This window comes from Anabrus simplex, chromosome 6 (assembly GCF_040414725.1).
Source record: "Anabrus simplex isolate iqAnaSimp1 chromosome 6, ASM4041472v1, whole genome shotgun sequence".
Classification (NCBI taxonomy): Eukaryota; Metazoa; Arthropoda; class Insecta; order Orthoptera; family Tettigoniidae; genus Anabrus; species Anabrus simplex.
Genome location: NC_090270.1, coordinates 285,341,159 through 285,359,708, shown reverse-complemented (window position 1 = coordinate 285,359,708; position 18,550 = coordinate 285,341,159). Strand labels below are relative to the sequence as shown.

At 37.7% G+C, this 18,550-nt stretch overlaps 1 protein-coding gene across 2 annotated transcripts in view; it reads left to right on the top strand.

The window, feature by feature from the left end:
* LOC136876466 (uncharacterized) overlaps positions 1-18,550 on the top strand; it is a 468,653-nt gene that overhangs the window by 355,149 nt on the left and 94,954 nt on the right. For both annotated transcript variants that reach the window (XR_011018471.1, XM_068228445.1), the window contains exon 15: positions 4,975-5,109. Coding sequence is in view for 1 of the 2 variants with exons in the window: in XM_068228445.1 (XP_068084546.1) it covers positions 4,975-5,109 (135 nt within the window). In the remaining variant the exon portion in view is untranslated. The remainder of the gene's footprint in view (positions 1-4,974; positions 5,110-18,550) is intronic.

Below are 18,550 nucleotides of genomic sequence, written 5' to 3'. Positions count from 1 at the left end.
TATGCCATCTTGAACAGGGGAAGTATAAGGAAAGTGATTTCATCCTGTTGAAGTATTGTATACCCGTGTGGACTTCTCGTTGTAAGGTGATCTGGTATCCTGCCTATTCATCGCTGTTATCATCATTTCCTTAGGTGTTTTGGGGGAAATTGGGACTTGTTTTATTGAAAATGTTGTTTAATTTGAGTTGTAGGTTCATGTAATGTACTTAGAGTTTTACTTCTTCCGTCCGTTATTGTGAGGTGATGTTGAGATGGTTAGAGGATTCATGACCTAAGGAGTGTACCTCCTTTTGACCTTAGGGTATGGTTTCTGATCCTTGTGTATCGGTGAAGTTTGGTATCATGGGTTTGATTTTGGGAATTATGTTGGGGTGGCATTATGGTTTCGTTGAGAGGTGACTGTGTTCCTCTGAAGTCATGATGGTGTTATTGTGGTTGTTGTGAAATGATATTGGGTGGGCACTCTGTGATTTGTGAGATGGTGTCGAGGATTTGTATGTCCTTTACCTTCGTGGCTGACACATCGGCACTGGTGGTCATTTGAGTGGTGATGTATTGTTGTTATTTGAGTTACTTATTTGGTGGGTTATTGTAGTATGGACACCTTGAGGAGGTTGTACATTGCCTTTTTATTTTTCTCTTGGTGTCAAAGGTGGATTTGGTGAAAACTCATTTTATGTATCTACAACTCATTTTGGGAAAAATTCTTAACTATGTGTTTAGTTTCGGGTCTGTCACCTGACTTGTGGTTCAACTTCTTATATTCTCTGCCATAACCCGTTCATCTGAGGTCATATTACTTATGCTTGTGGATTTAAACGTTCATTTTAATTAACCTGGCTGGCTAAAGCATTTAATAAGGGAGTTTCACCTGAATGATGTCGTTGATATGGTAAGTTATCGTTCTGTGATGTAGAAGAATAAGTATGGGATTATTCGGTTCGTGCAGTCGGTACTGCGGTCATCGATCCTCTACCTGCATATGGGGGCTTGTAGAAGGAGTATATGATTTCAGAATAGTGTTGTTTCCCGTGTTTCTCCTGGTCATTTTCTGTCCCGGTGTAGGTGTTGATATTGTGTGTTCATTGTCTGGTAATTGCTGATAGTTCGGTTGTTGATGACCCACCTTACGCGTACCCTACATCTGAATTATACATATGTCTCCAACTGTAATTAACCTTTTACCATTGCTCTAAACATTCATATCTTCTACGCTAGCTTTGCTTATTGTTCCAAACGTGTTATTCAGATTCTTCTATTTATTGTTTCTTGTTTCACCTTCTGCTTGGAACGAGTATATGTGTAGTAAGCCTATGGAAGTTGAAGCTGTGAGAATGGAATATTAATTTAAGCCAAGAAATGATTTGAAAATTTAAAAAGAAAGGCTTTATCATCTATTGATTTGGGGGTTATGATTTCACAAATATATCTGTTAAAATTTTATCTTTATTCATGTATTGATTTATTCGCTACTATTAGCTTGATGTGGTAATTTAGCGTGAGTGATTTGATACTCTGTTTATGCCTCTTGCAGTTGTATTCTGTACTGATTGGAGGAAACTGATGATAAAGTGATTAGTGCGATAAGTTACTTAAAGAATTATCTAATGTTTGTTGCACTGACTTGCTTCTCGTGGAGGCTTATGTTTTCCTAATTATTTTTCTATTTTCTTTCTTCTTCTTGTGTTTTCTTTTGGGAGGTATTTATGTGGTAATTTGGTTATCACTCATGAAGTCTTGTCTTCCCCTATTATTGTAGCCCGGAATCAATTTCAAAAGAGAATTTTGTTATGTTTAAAACATTGTAAGACCTGTCTTATTGTGTAGGTTGTACCTCTGAAAATTTATTGTGATTATGCGAAGTTCGATTACCTTTGAAACCTCGGTATTATCTGTACATTTCAAGGAAAACTGGCGTGCTGATGATATTGCGCGTGAAAACTGGACTTAATTGAACACTAAACAACTGCGTGTGGTCTGTATCCCTGTTATACCTCACCCAAGTATACCTCTGCTCTCCTGGAGAAGTGTTTATGTTAAATTATTCTAGATGGAACTTTTCTTACATATATTCTTGAGACAACAGATGGTTTTTATCTATGACTACTTGTTATACCCCACCCCAAGTTGATGGTTTCGGGGGGGAGGCTGTAATGGATTTAAAATTATTCTTCGCGATGGTACGATGCATTTGGTTATGTGTCTATTTTCTTGTCTGGCCCACCGTGTATTCAAACTTCAGAATTCCATGGACTTCTATAATTGATGATGGTGTGCTATCTAGCGGTCGACTTGGAATTTAAGCTGCGAGGTAGCTAGTTGTGGTGCTATCTGGGCGCTAGATGTGAAGCTTTCTCTGTCGTAGTCTGTCGACAATGCAGATAGCAGTTGTTCCGATTATTGATTTGTAGTCTGAAGACGGAGGAACCGATTCTCTACTGATTGTGCTTTAAGAAGACTAGTAAATCAAGATGCAAGAAGAGGAGATGGTCGAGAAACTAGACCATGGGTGATGGATTGTCCATCTGGGCGATAGGCCTGAATATTCTGAATTTTTTAGTTGTATATTTGTTTTCTTCGACCTCCTAAGTAAGGTGCATCCATCTTTGTAGTCAACTAAGCGACCAAGGAATGGATTAGATAATTGTGTTAATACGCGGAGATATTTAAATTCGTATGTGAAATTGGGCATGTGTTTTTAAAAGAAATTAACTTCCTAAAACAGGTCTTCATAAAAATCTTGTAACATGATAATATTTGTTTTAGGCTTCAGTGTTGTAATGATCATGTTGGCATTTGTTTACCTTCTTGACTTCAATTAATTTTAGTTTGGTGCACCAAAGCAAGTTATTTTTTTAATTATAATATTTTCAAGCGAATGTCGGGCTACTAAAATAGAATCTGTGCGAGTTTAATGTAGGACTTCTAATGACTTCCTCGGTACTTCAAGTGCTTGTTTTGATTTCGGTGCTCGTCATCTGTTACATCTGTGTAACAGAATGCAAACTTACCGTGGCCTACCGTGTTGACATTGACATTTAAGTATCGTCGTATTATTGGAAACCATTATTCTGCTGATTTTTGGTGTAGATCCTTGTGCGTGTGGAAAGTTTTTCGTTGAGCTTGATTAATTCTTTTGGTTTAAGCTACCGTTCATTGGTGAGTATTTGGTTATTTATCCTAATTATGGATTTTTGCCCATGTTTCGAATAATTTCTTGGTATTAAATGAAGTCATGCCTTTTCTTCGATTTGATTAATTTTAAATGCAGGCCTGGAGTGACGGAGAATTTCATTAGGAAAGTTTTCAAGCTTCTTTCAAAATAGTTGTCTTAAGATTTTAAATCTTCAATTGCCCTACGTTTGTTTATTTTCAAAACATTTACTGCATCCTGGCAATTTGAGTCAGTGTTAAAATAATTTATTTTCAATTAATATCCTTAATTAATTTTTCTGAATGGTGTGCACGTTCATTGTGCGGTGGTAATTCATTTGTTATTTTGTTTGTGGTCGAAAATTTTTAAATTATTTTCCTAATTAAATCTGGTTTGATTAATTTATTTTGAGTTATTATTTCAGCCAATTAATTAAGTAAGCTTATTTTAAGTTGATTCGCTTGGCCTCTTGTGTCCAGAGCTTCCACAGTCTGCGACGGCCTTTGGTTGGGATAATTCGTAAGTTGTCCTTTAACTTATTTTATCCCTGGTCGTGCTAACACTCTTGACATTTTCCTTAGGTTGTTAGTGTGGTATACCTTTCATTCCTAGACGTTGCTCGTCAACTCTTAGAAAGTTTCTCATCAGTCAGTGCAAATCTGTAAAAGTATTGTCATGGCAGGCTAGAATTATGCTCCAGTACTGGGAATTAAAGAGCATCCAGACAAAATCAGATATGTCCATCAGATCCAGACATTCCAGAATAGCAAATGGATCACAGCTTTCAAATATGCCACTTTTCAAATATTTTGTTATAGACACAGGAAAGCTTCTGGTATAACTGGCACAGGTCAAAAATCAATGACAATTAAATATTACTGGTACCATGTGTAAAAAAGAACTTGTTTGATTTTCCCCAAAGCATTTGTGAGTTGTTTGTTTTTGCTTAGATCTTAGATCTGCTTAGTTCTTCACCCTACAGGGAGACAGGAGGCAGGAAGTCACGTGACAAACAGTGGGCCTGATTGGAGGTTTGGACATGTTTTTAATTGCTTAGACCAATGTTTGTGGCAAATCTGCTTTATCTCAGGCCTACATTTTTGTACCTTCAATGTTAGAAGGATATGTTTTGTTTTGGTCAGATTTCAGTTGAGAAATTCATTCAAACAATACTAATGTATCAAAACCAATGTTTATTAACATTTTCAATTGTTTTGGTCAAGCTCGGTCTTGCCTGGATGCTCCTCAGTTGAAAGAAAAGCAAGGCAAATCAAATTCATCTCCATGCTCCAAGCAGATCCGTTTGTATTTTTTTTTTTTTTTTTTTTTTTGCAAGTTGCTTTACGTCGCACCGACACAGATAAGTCATATTGCGATGATGGGACAGGAAAGGGCTAGGAGTGAGAAGGAAGTGGCCATGGCCTTAATTAAGGTACAGCCCCAGCCAGCATTTGCCTGGTGTGAAAATGGGAAACCACGGAAAACCATCTTTAAGGCTGCCGACAGTGGGGTTCGAACCCTCTACCTCCTGAATACTGTATACTGGCCGCACTTAAGCGACTGCAGCTATCGAACTCGGTGAAGCAGATCATTGGGAAAGTGGAAGGTGAAGGCTTTGTACCCTTTTGATGCACATTTTTAAAATTTAGGTTGTAATTTTATGCGTTATCTTTTCTGAATTTAGTTATTAAAGTTGTTAGCTTTGTATTTGTCAACTTTCACCTCTTTTAACATATTTGTAAACTGTGACATAACAGTCGCAGTCCTGAAATAACAGTCACCACCATCACGCTTGTTATTGTATATCTTGTGTTTCAGTTTGTCCAGAAGGTTATTATGGTGCCAGCTGCAGGATGCCATGCGGTCACTGCCACACAGGGTACTGCAACATTTATACAGGAGAATGTGATAGTGGATGCAGACCAGGATATTATCCTCCACTATGCCAAGAAAGTAAGTAATGGTACTAATGACATATAAAGGTTCTGAAAAGAAAGGAGGAAGAGGTGTTGACCTATGTACAGTATATCATTTTACTAAACTGCACTCTGCTACTACTTGAGGCATGCTCATTGTAAGCCTATAATGGTAATTTACTGTTTATCATCCCAGAAACCATATTAGGTACACAATGAACTGTTGATATAAGAGAGAAAAATATTATAATATTGCTATATTATCCTGATAGAGTAAAATGACCTGCATGACATGTCGTGGACCACTTGCCTGTTAGTGCAGAATGTTCCATGTATGTCACACCTCCAGCTTGCATTGTGCTCCTGTTAGGGCTGCTGATGACAAGACCAGAGTAATTGAGTACCCGAGTAACTGTTACATTGAGTGTGGATATCTGAACACCCGGGAACCTGCTTACCTGTTACACATAGTTTGTCATATTCCATCAGTTGCTTACTTTTATTCCCAGCAATGTGTTACATTCCATTTCACTCAGCAAGATTGCTTCTCTGCTCCACGATCTTTCTCTCGCCAGATGTAGCTCTCTGAGCCCAGTGAATGTTAAAATGATTGTTTTTTTTTTTTCCTTATTCATAGAAACTAAGTTTTCCTAAAAGCCTAAATTAATGGTTGCAATGTTCTTACATTTGTTTAAAAATTGTATGTATCATTTTCAGAAGAATTAATTTGGTTTGATGAGTCTGGTGTCAGACCTAAGACGAAACGCTGGTTAATAGAGCAAACGCCTGAAAAGCCTTACATCTGATTTTTTATTTAGAGCAGGGATGGTGAATCTTTTCCAACTAGTGTGCCATTTTAAGTCTGGATTATTATTCTCAACTGTCTACTGTGGCACTTGTTATTTTCATTTGTAATGGCAACAACCCCTCCCCTCCCCTCCCCTCCCCACACCGCCCCTCCCCTCCCCTCCCCTCCCCTCCCCACCACTGCCTCCTACAACTTCCATCCCTAATTCCAAATTATGCTTCATAATATGTTATTACATTTAGGTAGCAGGTAAGGACACTCTTCGCTGGCACCCCTACCCAGGGAGCGGCACCCCTGCCTATGTGAGTCCCAGAGCACACTGACCCAGTGTGTAACATCTGGTATGGGCCCCAGCTCAGGGTTATGATTGAAGATCTCAAGGGCAACTACGGCAGAGAAGGTGGACTTCGGTACAGCGGAGATGGCAGAATGGGTAAACCCGTATCGTCTGTACTCCAGAGGAGCAGCTATGAAAGGCTTCTGTCTCCATGTTAGGGACAGCCTAATTTTGAACCTGGCAGTAGGTACAAAATGCCTTGGGGTGTGGCGAGCCCATCATAACAATAGCCTATATGGACAAAGCAGATGTGGTGCCTCAGAGAAGGTTAGGGCATCCCCTGCTAAAAGCGATGCGCAGTTCTTCAGGTGCTGGAAGAACTGTGAGAAATGGGCAACTAGCACCAAAGTACATCAAGATTGCAACAGGCGCTGATGGGACAGAAGAACCGGTTGAATTCATGATAGATACAGATACAGCCATACTTGGACTGTGTGAGACCAAGAAGAGGGGTATGGGGGAGATTCCTCTGAGAGAAGGATACAGGCTGTATTGCAGCAGAGGACCTGAAGCAAAAAATGGAGTGGCCATCATACTTAGAAAAGAAATCCAAGAATATGTGGAATATACAAAATATGTCAGCAATAGGATGATGGTGATGAGACTTCAGTTTGAAAATGGCATGAAAGATCTATTTCAGTTGTATGCCCCACAAACGGGTTGCATAGATGAACATCTAGAGGACTTCTTAGAGGAAGTGGAGAGACTGATAGAAGAAGGAAGTGCTATTGATGGGAGATCTAAATGCACAAGTTGGAATGGGATGACGATTTGGATATGGAAATGTAAATCCAGAAGGTGAGTTGTTGGTGGATTTTTGCATGAGGAACCAAATTATTGTTGGAAACACCTGATTTAGGAAGAAGATTGCAAGGTATGGTTGGGGAGACAGACGAACAAAGACCATGATTGATTATACAATAATAGAGAAAGAACACCAGAAGAACCTTTTAGATGTTACAGCCATGCCTGAAGAAGCCTTTGGTGGAGATCATAGAGTTGTGATAGGAAAATTGAAAGTGGGGAAGATTGAAAAAACCCCTTTAAGAAGAGAGAAAAGAATTAAAGTATGGAAGTTGAAGGAGAAAAGCATACAAGAAGAATTTCAAAGGGAAATAATACCCTTGGTACCCAGGACGGAGGTGGGGAATGTTGAAGATGAATGGAAAAGATTTAAGGAAGCACTGGTTGGCTGTGCAGAAAAGGTATGTGGTAGAACATCAGGAAATATGAAAGACAAAGAGACACACTGGTGGAGTGATAGGGTAAAGATTAAAGTGAAGGAAAAGAAAATGGCATGGAAAGCATGAAAAACATCTAAAACTGAAGAAAGTAGAAGAAAATATGTGGAGGCCAAGAATTTGGCCAAGAAAGTAGTGGAGGAAGAAAAGAGGAAAAGCTAGGCCTTTTTCACACAGAAATTGAGAGATGATATGCAGGGTAGAGTAGTATGATAACTTTTTTTAAATTTTTTAAATTTATTTATTTCAAAAGAGGCACCTGAGCCAAGGCTCATAATGGTGCAGTACAATTAATTACATTTGGCAACAAAGATGAGATTTGAGAACATCAGCTGCTAGGACAAAAATATAATACACCGTACAATGAATTATAATAATATTATTAATAATATTAAGGTATCATAGTAATCAAAACCAAATATGAACAGCAGTGATATAGTATACTAAATCAGTACTCTATAGGCTTGACATTTTTACTTTTAGAAAATTAACAAGCTTGGTTTTAAAGATGGGTAATTTAGGGGCTTCTCTAATATGGTCAGGAAGGCTATTGAAAAACTTTACAGTGTAGTGCCATAAAGAATTAGTGCCATACTTAGTAGACTTTGATGATTTACAGTGAATTTTAGTAGATCCTCTTGTACTGTATGAATATATATCAGAATTCAAGTTGCAAAGGATGTTTGTATGAGCTTGTCCATTTTTCAATTTATACAACATAATAGTTGAAGCTTTTTTACGAAGACCGTCTAGTGACAGCACATTACAATACTGGTAGACCTGTATGGTTGGTGTTAAGGTGGGTAAGTTGAAGAGTATTTTCAGTGCTCTTTTCTGTAATATACTGATCTTTTCAAATTGATTTTTACTGCAACATGCCCAGATATGAATCATGTAATTCAGGAGGCTTTCAATTAGTGCATGATACTCTTCAACAGTCCACAAGAAACTTTGTATTTTAATCGGCTCAGTACACCAATAGCAGGAGTTATTCTATCACACAGCATTGTGATGTGATTCTCCCAAGTTAGCGACTCATCTATGCTAAGTCCGAGAAATTTGGTTGATTGAACTTGAGGTATGACTTGGTCATAGAAACTTAAGTTGATGTCCAGAGGAAATGTACATAATGGTTTGTGAAATATGATACAGTTTTATTATGATTAATTCTTAGTCAGTTGATAGTAAGCCAGGTTTGAATTAAAGATATGTCATGTTGCATCTTTTCTTCAAGATTATATATACAATTCCCTGTGTAAAAAATATTTGTGTCATCAGCAAATAATGACAATTTGCCAAACAGCGGCAAGTTACCAATGTCGTTGACAAATACAAGAAATAATATTGTTCCTAGAACGGAACCCTGAGTCACACCAGTTGTTATAGTCTGCAGCGTGCTTTCTGCTCCCATACAATGAACAAATTGGACCCTGTCTCTGAGATAATCTGTAAACCAGTTAAGTGCTAAACCTCTAACCTCTGCTGCTTCCAACTTCAGTAGCAAAATGTTATGATCAACTGTGTCAAATGCTTTCTGAAGATCTATAAAGAGGCCTGATGCTACCATACATGAGTCTAAGGACTCCTGTAGCTTAATTAATAATGTCTTCCACAGCATTGTAGGTACTAGAGTTAGGATAAAAATAGTCATCACATTGTAGGTATTTTAATAGCCTATCTTTGACCACTATCTCTAGGATTTTTGATACAGTGGGAAGGACTGATATACATCTGTAGTTATTAAGATCAAATTTATCAGACCCTTTATACACAGGTATGACCTTGACAATTTTTAATTTATATGGAACAATATGATTTGTTGACTAAGTGTTGACTAACAGCGGCAAGTTACCAATGTCGTTGACAAATACAAGAAATAATATTGATCCTAGAACGGAACCCTGAGTCACACCAGTTGTTATAGTCTGCAGCGTGCTTTCTGCTCCCATACAATGAACAAATTGGACCCTGTCTCTGAGATAATCTGTAAACAAGTTAAGTGCTAAACCTCTAACCTCTGCTGCTTCCAACTTCAGTAGCAAAATGTTATGATCAACTGTGTCAAATGCTTTCTGAAGATCTATAAAGAGGCCTGATGCTACCATACATGAGTCTAAGGACTCCTGTAGCTTAATTTATAATGTCTTCCACAGCATTGTAGGTACTAGAGTTAGGATAAAAATAGTCATCACATTGTAGGTATTTTAATAGCCTATCTTTGACCACTATCTCTAGAATTTTTGATACAGTGGGAAGGACTGATATACATCTGTAGTTATTAAGATCAAATTTATCAGTCCCTTTATACACAGGTATGACCTTGACAATTTTTAATTTATATGGAACAATACGATTTGTTGACTAAGTGTTGACTAACTTTGTAATGCACGGAATTAAATGCACAGCTAAACAAAAAGAGAGATCAAGTAAACACCAGATTTGTGAAGGATGAAGGCAGCATAATATTAACAAAGCCAGAAGTACAAAATAGATGGAAAGAGTATTTTCAGAAGTTGCTGAACATAAGAACTGATGACAGTCATTCAATTGATGACCAGGAAAGGCAATTAGTTGATGAAGAAATGGATAAAGAAATTACAATGGATGAAATTGAAATGGCAGTAAGAAAGATGAAGAATGGAAAAACTGCTGGAATAGATGAAATTTCAGTGGAGATGATAGAGTCAGCTGGAGCTGTAGGCCTGCAGTGGACATATCAGATTCTGAGGAGTGTCTGGGAGAATAAAGAGGTCCCTGAAGATTGGCAGAAAGGAATAATCATCCCAATTTTCAAGAAAGGCGATAAGAAAGTTTTCAAGAACTACAGGGGAATTACTCTAATATCCCATGTTGCTAAGATAATGGAGAGGATATTGGAAAGTAGGATCAGGTTGAGGGTTGAGAATCAGATACAGGAAAATAAGTTTGGTTTCAGAAGGGGAAGGTCAACAATAGAGCCCATTTTCATTATGAGACAACTAATGGAAAAGCAATGGGAGTGCAGGAATGATATGGTGATGACATTCAATTGGCATTGAAAAGGCATATGAAAGTGTCCCCAGGACAAAAGTTTGGGACAGTCTGGTGCAAAAAGGAATTGGACAGGGATTAATAAAAATGATCATGGCAATGTACAAGGAATGTTGTAGTTGTGTGCAAACACAACTTGGCAGGACAAGTTGGTTCAAAATAACTGGTGGACTGAGTCAGGGAAGTGTTCTATCACCAATCCTGTTTACAATAGTAATGGGTGACATCATGAGAACAGCAAAAGCAGCATATGGAGGAAGAGAAATGAACATGTTGTTATTTGCAGATGATATTGTGATTTGGGGAGAAGACGACACAAAGGTTCAAGAACAGTTGGATGTGGTGAATGGGAAGATCGAAGAATGTGGATTGAAAATAAGTGTAGAAAAGAGTAACACTCTTGTTGTGACTAGAGGGAAGAAAGAAGGGAAAGGTCAGATTAGACTTGCAGACAAGCCCCTGGAAGTAGAGGAAACGTTCAAATACCTGGGGAGTGAATTAATGGAGAATGCTCAAGTGGATGCTGAGATTAGTAAGAAGATTCAAGCTGGAAGTTGTTTCTATCATTGTGTAAGAAATATGTTCTGGAACAAAGATGTGCCAATAGAAGCAAAGGAAACTATGTGCAAGATGTATTACGTACCCATAACAACTTTTGGAGCAGAAACTTGGACAATGACAAAGAAGGATGATAGTTGAATACAGGCAGCCGAAATGAAGTTCTTGAGGAGTATGATACAGAAGAGTAGAAGGGACAAAATAAGGAATGAGCAAATCCAGGAAGAAATTGGAGTGGAAAAAATGAATGATAGAATAGAAAAGACACGACTAAGATGGTTTGGGCACATAAAGCGAATGAGTGACGAAAGAATGTCAGAAAAGGTGATGGAAATGCAAATCACATCACATCACCACTCCTGCCAAAAGCAGCTCTTCTTCGAACATTATTTACCAGGGTGAATAATGTTGCAGACGATGATAACCACTCGAGTGCATTGAGAGAACTGACAACATCCATGAAGAAAAACAGCTATACTTCAGGAGACATAACACTAGCTGTGAAGATCAAGGAGCCTAACAGGGATAGTACCAACCAGGACTACAGCAAAAAGAAAAATGAATTCCTTCCTTACATGGCAGGTATAAGTGACAGAATAGGGCACATTCTTCAGAAGTACAATATAATTCCAGTTTTCACCACAGACTGGAAGCTCAAAGAAAAACCACACCTTGACACATAGGGCGTGTATGAAATTCCATGTGGTTGTGGTTGCTCATATGTTGGCATGACAAAGAGGCTTGTTACCACCAGGGTGAAAGAACATATCAGGTCGGTAAAGAATGTCGCTCTTTCATCCTCCATGGAGAATACTATAAGCCAGTCTGCCATAGCAGAACATTTCTACAGTACAGACCATGAAATTCTCTTTGACCAGGCGAAGGTCATCGCGCCTGTAAAAGACTTCTATGCTCGTCTTGTGAGGGAAGCCATAGAGATAGAGCTGCACCCAAATAACAGTAACAGGGAAGACGGCTTCAAGTTATCAAATACAGGGAGACCTGTACTGCAGAAATACATGCATAACATCATCATGGCACAGCAGGACACACTCAAGAAACTGTTGACAGAGGGCGGTGAATTAGTAACTTCTCTCCCAACCACCACAGCACAGCGCGACGATCCTTGAGTCCAGTTTGTTGGGTAGGCCGTGGATAGTACAGGCATGACTTCCACGTTCCTTCGAAGAATTTCTTTGCTCACTGTCGGAGGCAAAACTTCACATACCCTGATAAAGGCCAATGCAATTTGGTTGAAAGCTTGGCTTTATTATTAAATAAATATATATAGAGGCTTTAGTCCAGTTCATTTATTTCTTTATGTTAAATAGGAAAGGTTATTAAAGAAAGAGTTGCACTGTTGGTTGGAGCAAACATGAATGAGTCAGAAAAACTGCCTTTGTTGATGATTGGGGAATCTGCTAGCTTCAAAAATGTGAAAATAAAACCAGTTGAGTATGCATCCAGCGAAAGAGCTTGGATGACAAGCACAGACATGCCAAATCTCATGATTTAAGCGGGAGACTCCCAATTTTTCATGGTTCTTCCCTATCTCCCAATCGCTAGGACTGATCCCCCAATTTTCAGAGCAGTTTCAGTAATTTTCATATTATTTTAAACTCTCGTGTGTTTCCTCGTTCTGTCGATATATGGATGAGTATGGCTGGTCAATAGTAGTTCTAATAATCACAATTAGATGGCAGAACAGGGCACGGTGGCTAGCCATGCGCTCCTCTTTGGTCCATAATGCACTCAAATACTCAAATAGCTTAATAGTAGGAAGTGGAAGTCTCAAGCGAGTAACCTATCCTCAGAAGTAGCACACTATAGATGTATAACCGGGGCAGGACATGCATATGTGCTTGTGTTACGTCACATAGTAATGCTTCTTGGTTGTATGTCTTAATATTTGTTTTGGCCAAAATGTCAAAAAAGAAATATGATGCAGTGTTTAAAAGCACTTATAGGGAAGAGCTTCCATGTTTCAGTGAATCTAGGAAGGTACCAATGTTTACATTCTGTACTATATGTGGGTGTGATTTTTCAGTTGCGCATGGCAGGAAATGTGATATACTCAAACATTTGAGAACGATAAAACATAAGGAGAGTGTCCAGTTTGTAGAAAGAAACCAGAAACTGAATTTTTCATGTAAAATTGAAGATGTAAATCCTATAATGAATGCCGAGGCTTTATTTACATCATTTAATGATGAACATAACCTGCCTTTAAATTGTGCCGACCTCGTGGGGCCTTAGTTTCGCAAAATGTTTCCTGATTTGGAAATTGCTAAACGGTGTGGGTGTGCTAGAATGAAAACAGCAGCTGTCATTACAGAAATGTGCATAGAAGAAAGGGCAAATTTTTATCACATTTGTAGATGAATGCATTTTCTGTAGATACTGATGGTAGCAATAAAAGCAACTTGAAAATATATCCTATTGTTGTAACCTTTTTTAGACCTGAACTCAATGAAATTCAGAGTTGTCTACACTATGTGCTTAATTTAGAAGGGGATGTTACCCTAGCTAACATTGCCAATGTTTTGCTTTCAACTTTTCATGAATTCCGCATTCCATTAAAAAACTGCCTAGCTCTTGGTGCTGATAATGCTCCAGTAATGGTAGGATTAAAGAATGGTGTGGCAGGATGCTTGAAGCGGAAAAAATAGTAATAATCATCGTAGGCTGCTCTTGTCACCTAATTAATCTTTCTGCAGAGAGGGTTGCAGCATGCTTGCCTATAAATGTAGATGAAAGTATAATTGATATATTTTATTATCTGGAAAAGAGTGTAAAGAGGAAAGAAAAGTTTAGAGAACTTCAGACTTTACACAACACAAAGATCAGGAAAATTCTGAAGCATGTGCCTACTCTATGGTTATCACTAAGAAGGCGTTTAGATATGATTTTGCTGAAGTGGGAACCTTTGGTTACTATACTGAGGAGCAGAATTGTGAGTAAGGATACTCAGATGGGAACTTTGAAGACTTACAAAATTCCTAAGCACAGTCTAAGTGCAGATGTGTCTTGTTTATCTGAGAAGGTGAAGCATTGTCATAACATTTAAGCACACTCCTCAGTTCAAAGGAAAACCCAGTCATCAGTTTCACCCAAAGAAATGAAACTACTGATGACACTAAGAGCCATGCTTTGTCATGTGAAGAATGACTGTTCATGTTCCTTTCATCAAATTTACATAAATCTTTTTACCTTTCTCTCTCAAGTTTTATGGATATATTTGAGAATCCAAACGTAGCTCTTTAGTCAGGTATGCCACACATCCACTTATTGAAGTCAGTTTTGGAGGAACTATTGAAGAATGTGACGCCAAGGATTGTGAAACCACAGGTATTAAAAGCTCCTTCTCTCTCCTTGCTGTAGATTATCTTACTCCAGCAAATCAAAAGGATGATTGTGATCTGATGATAGGGAACTCTGCATTTGTTTTGGTGAACACTCTGAAGTTTGAGGAAAAGTGCATATTCTTTAAGTCAGTTAAAAAGTATTTCTCTTCATCATGTGACTACATGGTACACAAAATTCCATTCAAAGATGAAGTTTTAATTAATGCAGAAGTTACAAATATTTCTGCTATAAGTAGGGCATCATTTTTCTAGCCTTAGATTTTTCATTAACAAGTTTCCGAACATTCTGACTTGTGAAACGGAACATTTAGATAAAGAAACTGATGACTATAACAGGAGAAGAAACAGTGATAAGGTGATAACATTTGTAGATTTCAAGAAAGCTTATGATTGCATCCATAAAGAATCTCTGTTTAAAATTTTAAGACACCTTGGACTACACCCCAAATTAAAAACATGATAAAATTGACTCTCACCAACACCAAATCAAAAGTGAAGTTTAGTTATGAAACATCAGAGACATTCAAAATTAAAACTGGACTACGGCAGGGAGATGGGCTCCCAACACTATTATTTAATTGTGCTCTAGAAATGGTAATGAGGGAATGATTTAGGAAATGTCCCCCTAAAATAAAGATTGGCCGAAAAATCAAAACAAATTGTCTGGGTTTCACTGACGATTTAGCATTACTAGCAGTGGACATAAAAGAAGCAAAAACCCAGATATCAGAACTTCAAAATATTGCAAATAAAATTGGCCTCAAAATATCATTTGAAAAAACAGAAATTATGCCTCAAAAACCAACACAACTAAAAGAAGTTACCATAAATGGTAATAAAATCAAAATAGTAACTCAATTTAAATATCTTGGAGAAGTAATAACACATAACCTAACTGAAAAAATATCAATCCAAACAAGAACAAATAGATTAGCTAAAGCACAAAAATTAACATGGGATATCTACAAAAAGAAATGTCTATCAATAAATACAAAAATTAAACACTACAACACAGTTATAAAACCGGCAGCTACATATGCAGCAGAAACACTTTTTTACCTGAATAAACAAAGACTGACAGACTTCAGAAAATTGAAAGGAGGATTGGAAAAACCTGCATCAACAAAAAATACCAGAAAGATGGACAGTGGCAGTTAATACCTAACAAAGTCGTGTACAAAGAGCTAGAACCCATTACAGATACTATGCGTAAGAGGAGACTGGGATTCTTCGGACATATCATTAGGATGCAGGATTCGAGACTTCTGAAACAACTAGTACAACACAATCTCATCTCAAAAAATACCACAACAGGATGTAAATGGATCAGAGAAGTAAGAGTGGATCTGAAGGAAATAGGCCTTATAACAGAAGACACCACAAATAAGATAAAATTGAATACAAAACTCAAGAATACAAACCTCCGCTTTATCCTTGCACAAAACAAACCAACAACACGCATATTTTCATCTGAAGAAAGGGCATGAAGATCGGAGCATCTGAAGAAGTACTGGGAGGACCGCAAAGCCCGAACAATCCCTTCAAAGAGACCTGAACGACGGACTGACTAAAGTGATTCTATGTGGTCATAAAAGAAGAAGAAGAGAGAAAGAAACTGATATTCTGCACTCCCAGTTCTGTAACTTTCAGCTCGAAGAAACAGACCTGGCAAAAGGAAGAATTGATGTTCAGTGGGCAATGGTAGGTCAGATGAAATCAGCTGATGGGGAACTTAAGTATGACAGACTCTCTATTTTATTTTATCAATTCCACATAGCAATGCAGAATGAGAAAGGACTTTTTAGCAGAGTCACAAAGACAAAAATACAGTTCAGATCGTTGCTGTCTGAACAAACTTGGAGAAACTTTTAACCTTAAAATCAGTTCAGCAAGGCAAGTGCTTTGAGAAAAAATTTAGTTTCGAGTTTCTGAAGTGGGCTAAGTCAGCTACGGGTGTGTTGAACAACAATTAGTTGTAATGTGTTCAGCATGTTGAAGGATGAGAAGTCACATGTTCCTAAAGTACAGGTTTTTCCAGTATTTAGTATTCACATATAATTAATGAAAAATATGTAGGCCAAATAGAGTTGTTAATGTAGTCAATTATAATGAATTACTGGTGGTACATGTTCTTCCATCAGTGACGTCAAAAGATATAAATTTCATAATGATTGATCCGTATTGAACTGTGATCACAATAGTAGTTAAATTTTTTGAAAGTTGGCATGTCTGCAAGCAACATTTTCGAGAAGTGGCTGTTAAAATTAGATGAAAAGTGTTGCAAAGAAAAACAGAAGATTGCTCGCTTTATTGACAACTGCACTGCTTACAACAGCATTCCGCCTTCGGAAAATGTGAAGGGGAATTATTTACATAATATGACATCTGTTGTTCAGCCCATGGATCAGGGTATCATAAAAAATCTGAAACACTTCTAAAGGCGATTGTTGGTCGAGAATATTCTCACAGAGGACTGTAGCGTTCTTAAAATTAAACTTGACATTCTGCAAACCTCAAGAATGTGTAAGCAAGCATGGGATCAGGTGACAGCTGAAACAACCACAAACTGTTTCAAGAAAGCTTGTTTCTTGATAAAAGACAATGACAGTGCCAATGAGACTGTGGATAAAGCCGTGCCTTTGGTTGACAATTGGGAGGAATCGTGTCTGTTCCTATCTCGTATGAAGAATTTGTCAATGTTGATGAAGATGTTGCTGTATGTGGCGAGCTCTCTGACTGGAGATGAGGATGTCGATTCTTTAGAGGACCAGAACAACTGATCCCGAGTAAGGCTGAGGCATCCAATTTCGTCCATCAAATGACATTATTTTTTGAAAATCAGAACAGTGTAAGTTATTCTATTTTTCATACACTAAATCATATAAATAATACAATATGGGCAAGAGAATTATATCAAGAAATCAAGCTCTGATATCTGACTTTTTTTAACAAAGAGCAAGCGTGATTTTTAATGGCACTAAGACTAACACGTATGGTATTTTCAGTACATACCTAATGTCCAAAGACTAAATGCTGTACTGTATCTATAAAGAGATAAAGTATAGTGTAAAATATGTATGTATATGCCAATAATGTCTAAGATAACATTTCTTTTATAAAAGCTAATGTTGGAGTTATTTTTGTAACCTTTTTGTTTAATTTGAATTTGTGGATTATTTGAAAATTTTAATGGTTCCTTAAGGTTTGAATTATCCAAGTTCCACTGTATACTAAGGTATATTGAAACTCTGAATTGAGGAAAATGAAATGAGAGTTTCCTCGTGGGAACTTAATTTCTTATTGCAGTAATTTGATGTGTAATTTGCAGGTGATTTGTCATTGTGGCTTTGTGACTGCTTCATACAGAATGACTTTCACATCTATCACTTTTATGAAATCCTAATATCCGATGAAGATGTAGTCGGTATATCTTGCCTTTTTCCCTCCATATTACATAATTTAATGTGAATTGCATTTTTTTTAACCATGTGTGGATGATGACCAGATTGTATGTTTCTCTGTTATCAAAGATTTGCTGACTATCATTATTCTTTGTTCTGTATCTTTCTCTGCTGAGGGCTGCATATTTTTCCTTCCTACACCCAGCATGTCCACTGAGATCAGTGGCAAAGATGAGATATTCTTCCAGAGGTGCTATTGTGTTTTTCTCATACTAGATCACCCAGACAACATCTTTGATCTTTGCAGGCAGATCTGTTTATTTGCTGTAGTCCTAAATACTGTATATGTATGCAACATTGACAGTCTTCATCAAGTGAACATCATACCCATGGACTGACTCGTTGGCTGAATGGTCAGCGTACTGGCCTTTGGTTCAGAGGGTCCCAGTTTCGATTCCCGGCAGGGTCGGGAATTTTAATCTTCATTGGTTAATTTCGCTGGCACGGGGGCTGGGTGTATGTGTCGTCTTCATTATCATTTCATCCTCATCATGATGCGCAGGTCACCTACGGGAGTCATATCAAAAGACCTGCACCTGGGAGCCGAACATGTCCTCGGACACTCCCGACACTAAAAGCCGTACACCATTTCATTAACCCATGAACTTTAGTGACAGAACCATCAAACTTCACTCATATAACAATTCCAATACCTTTGCATATTACTATAATCCAGTG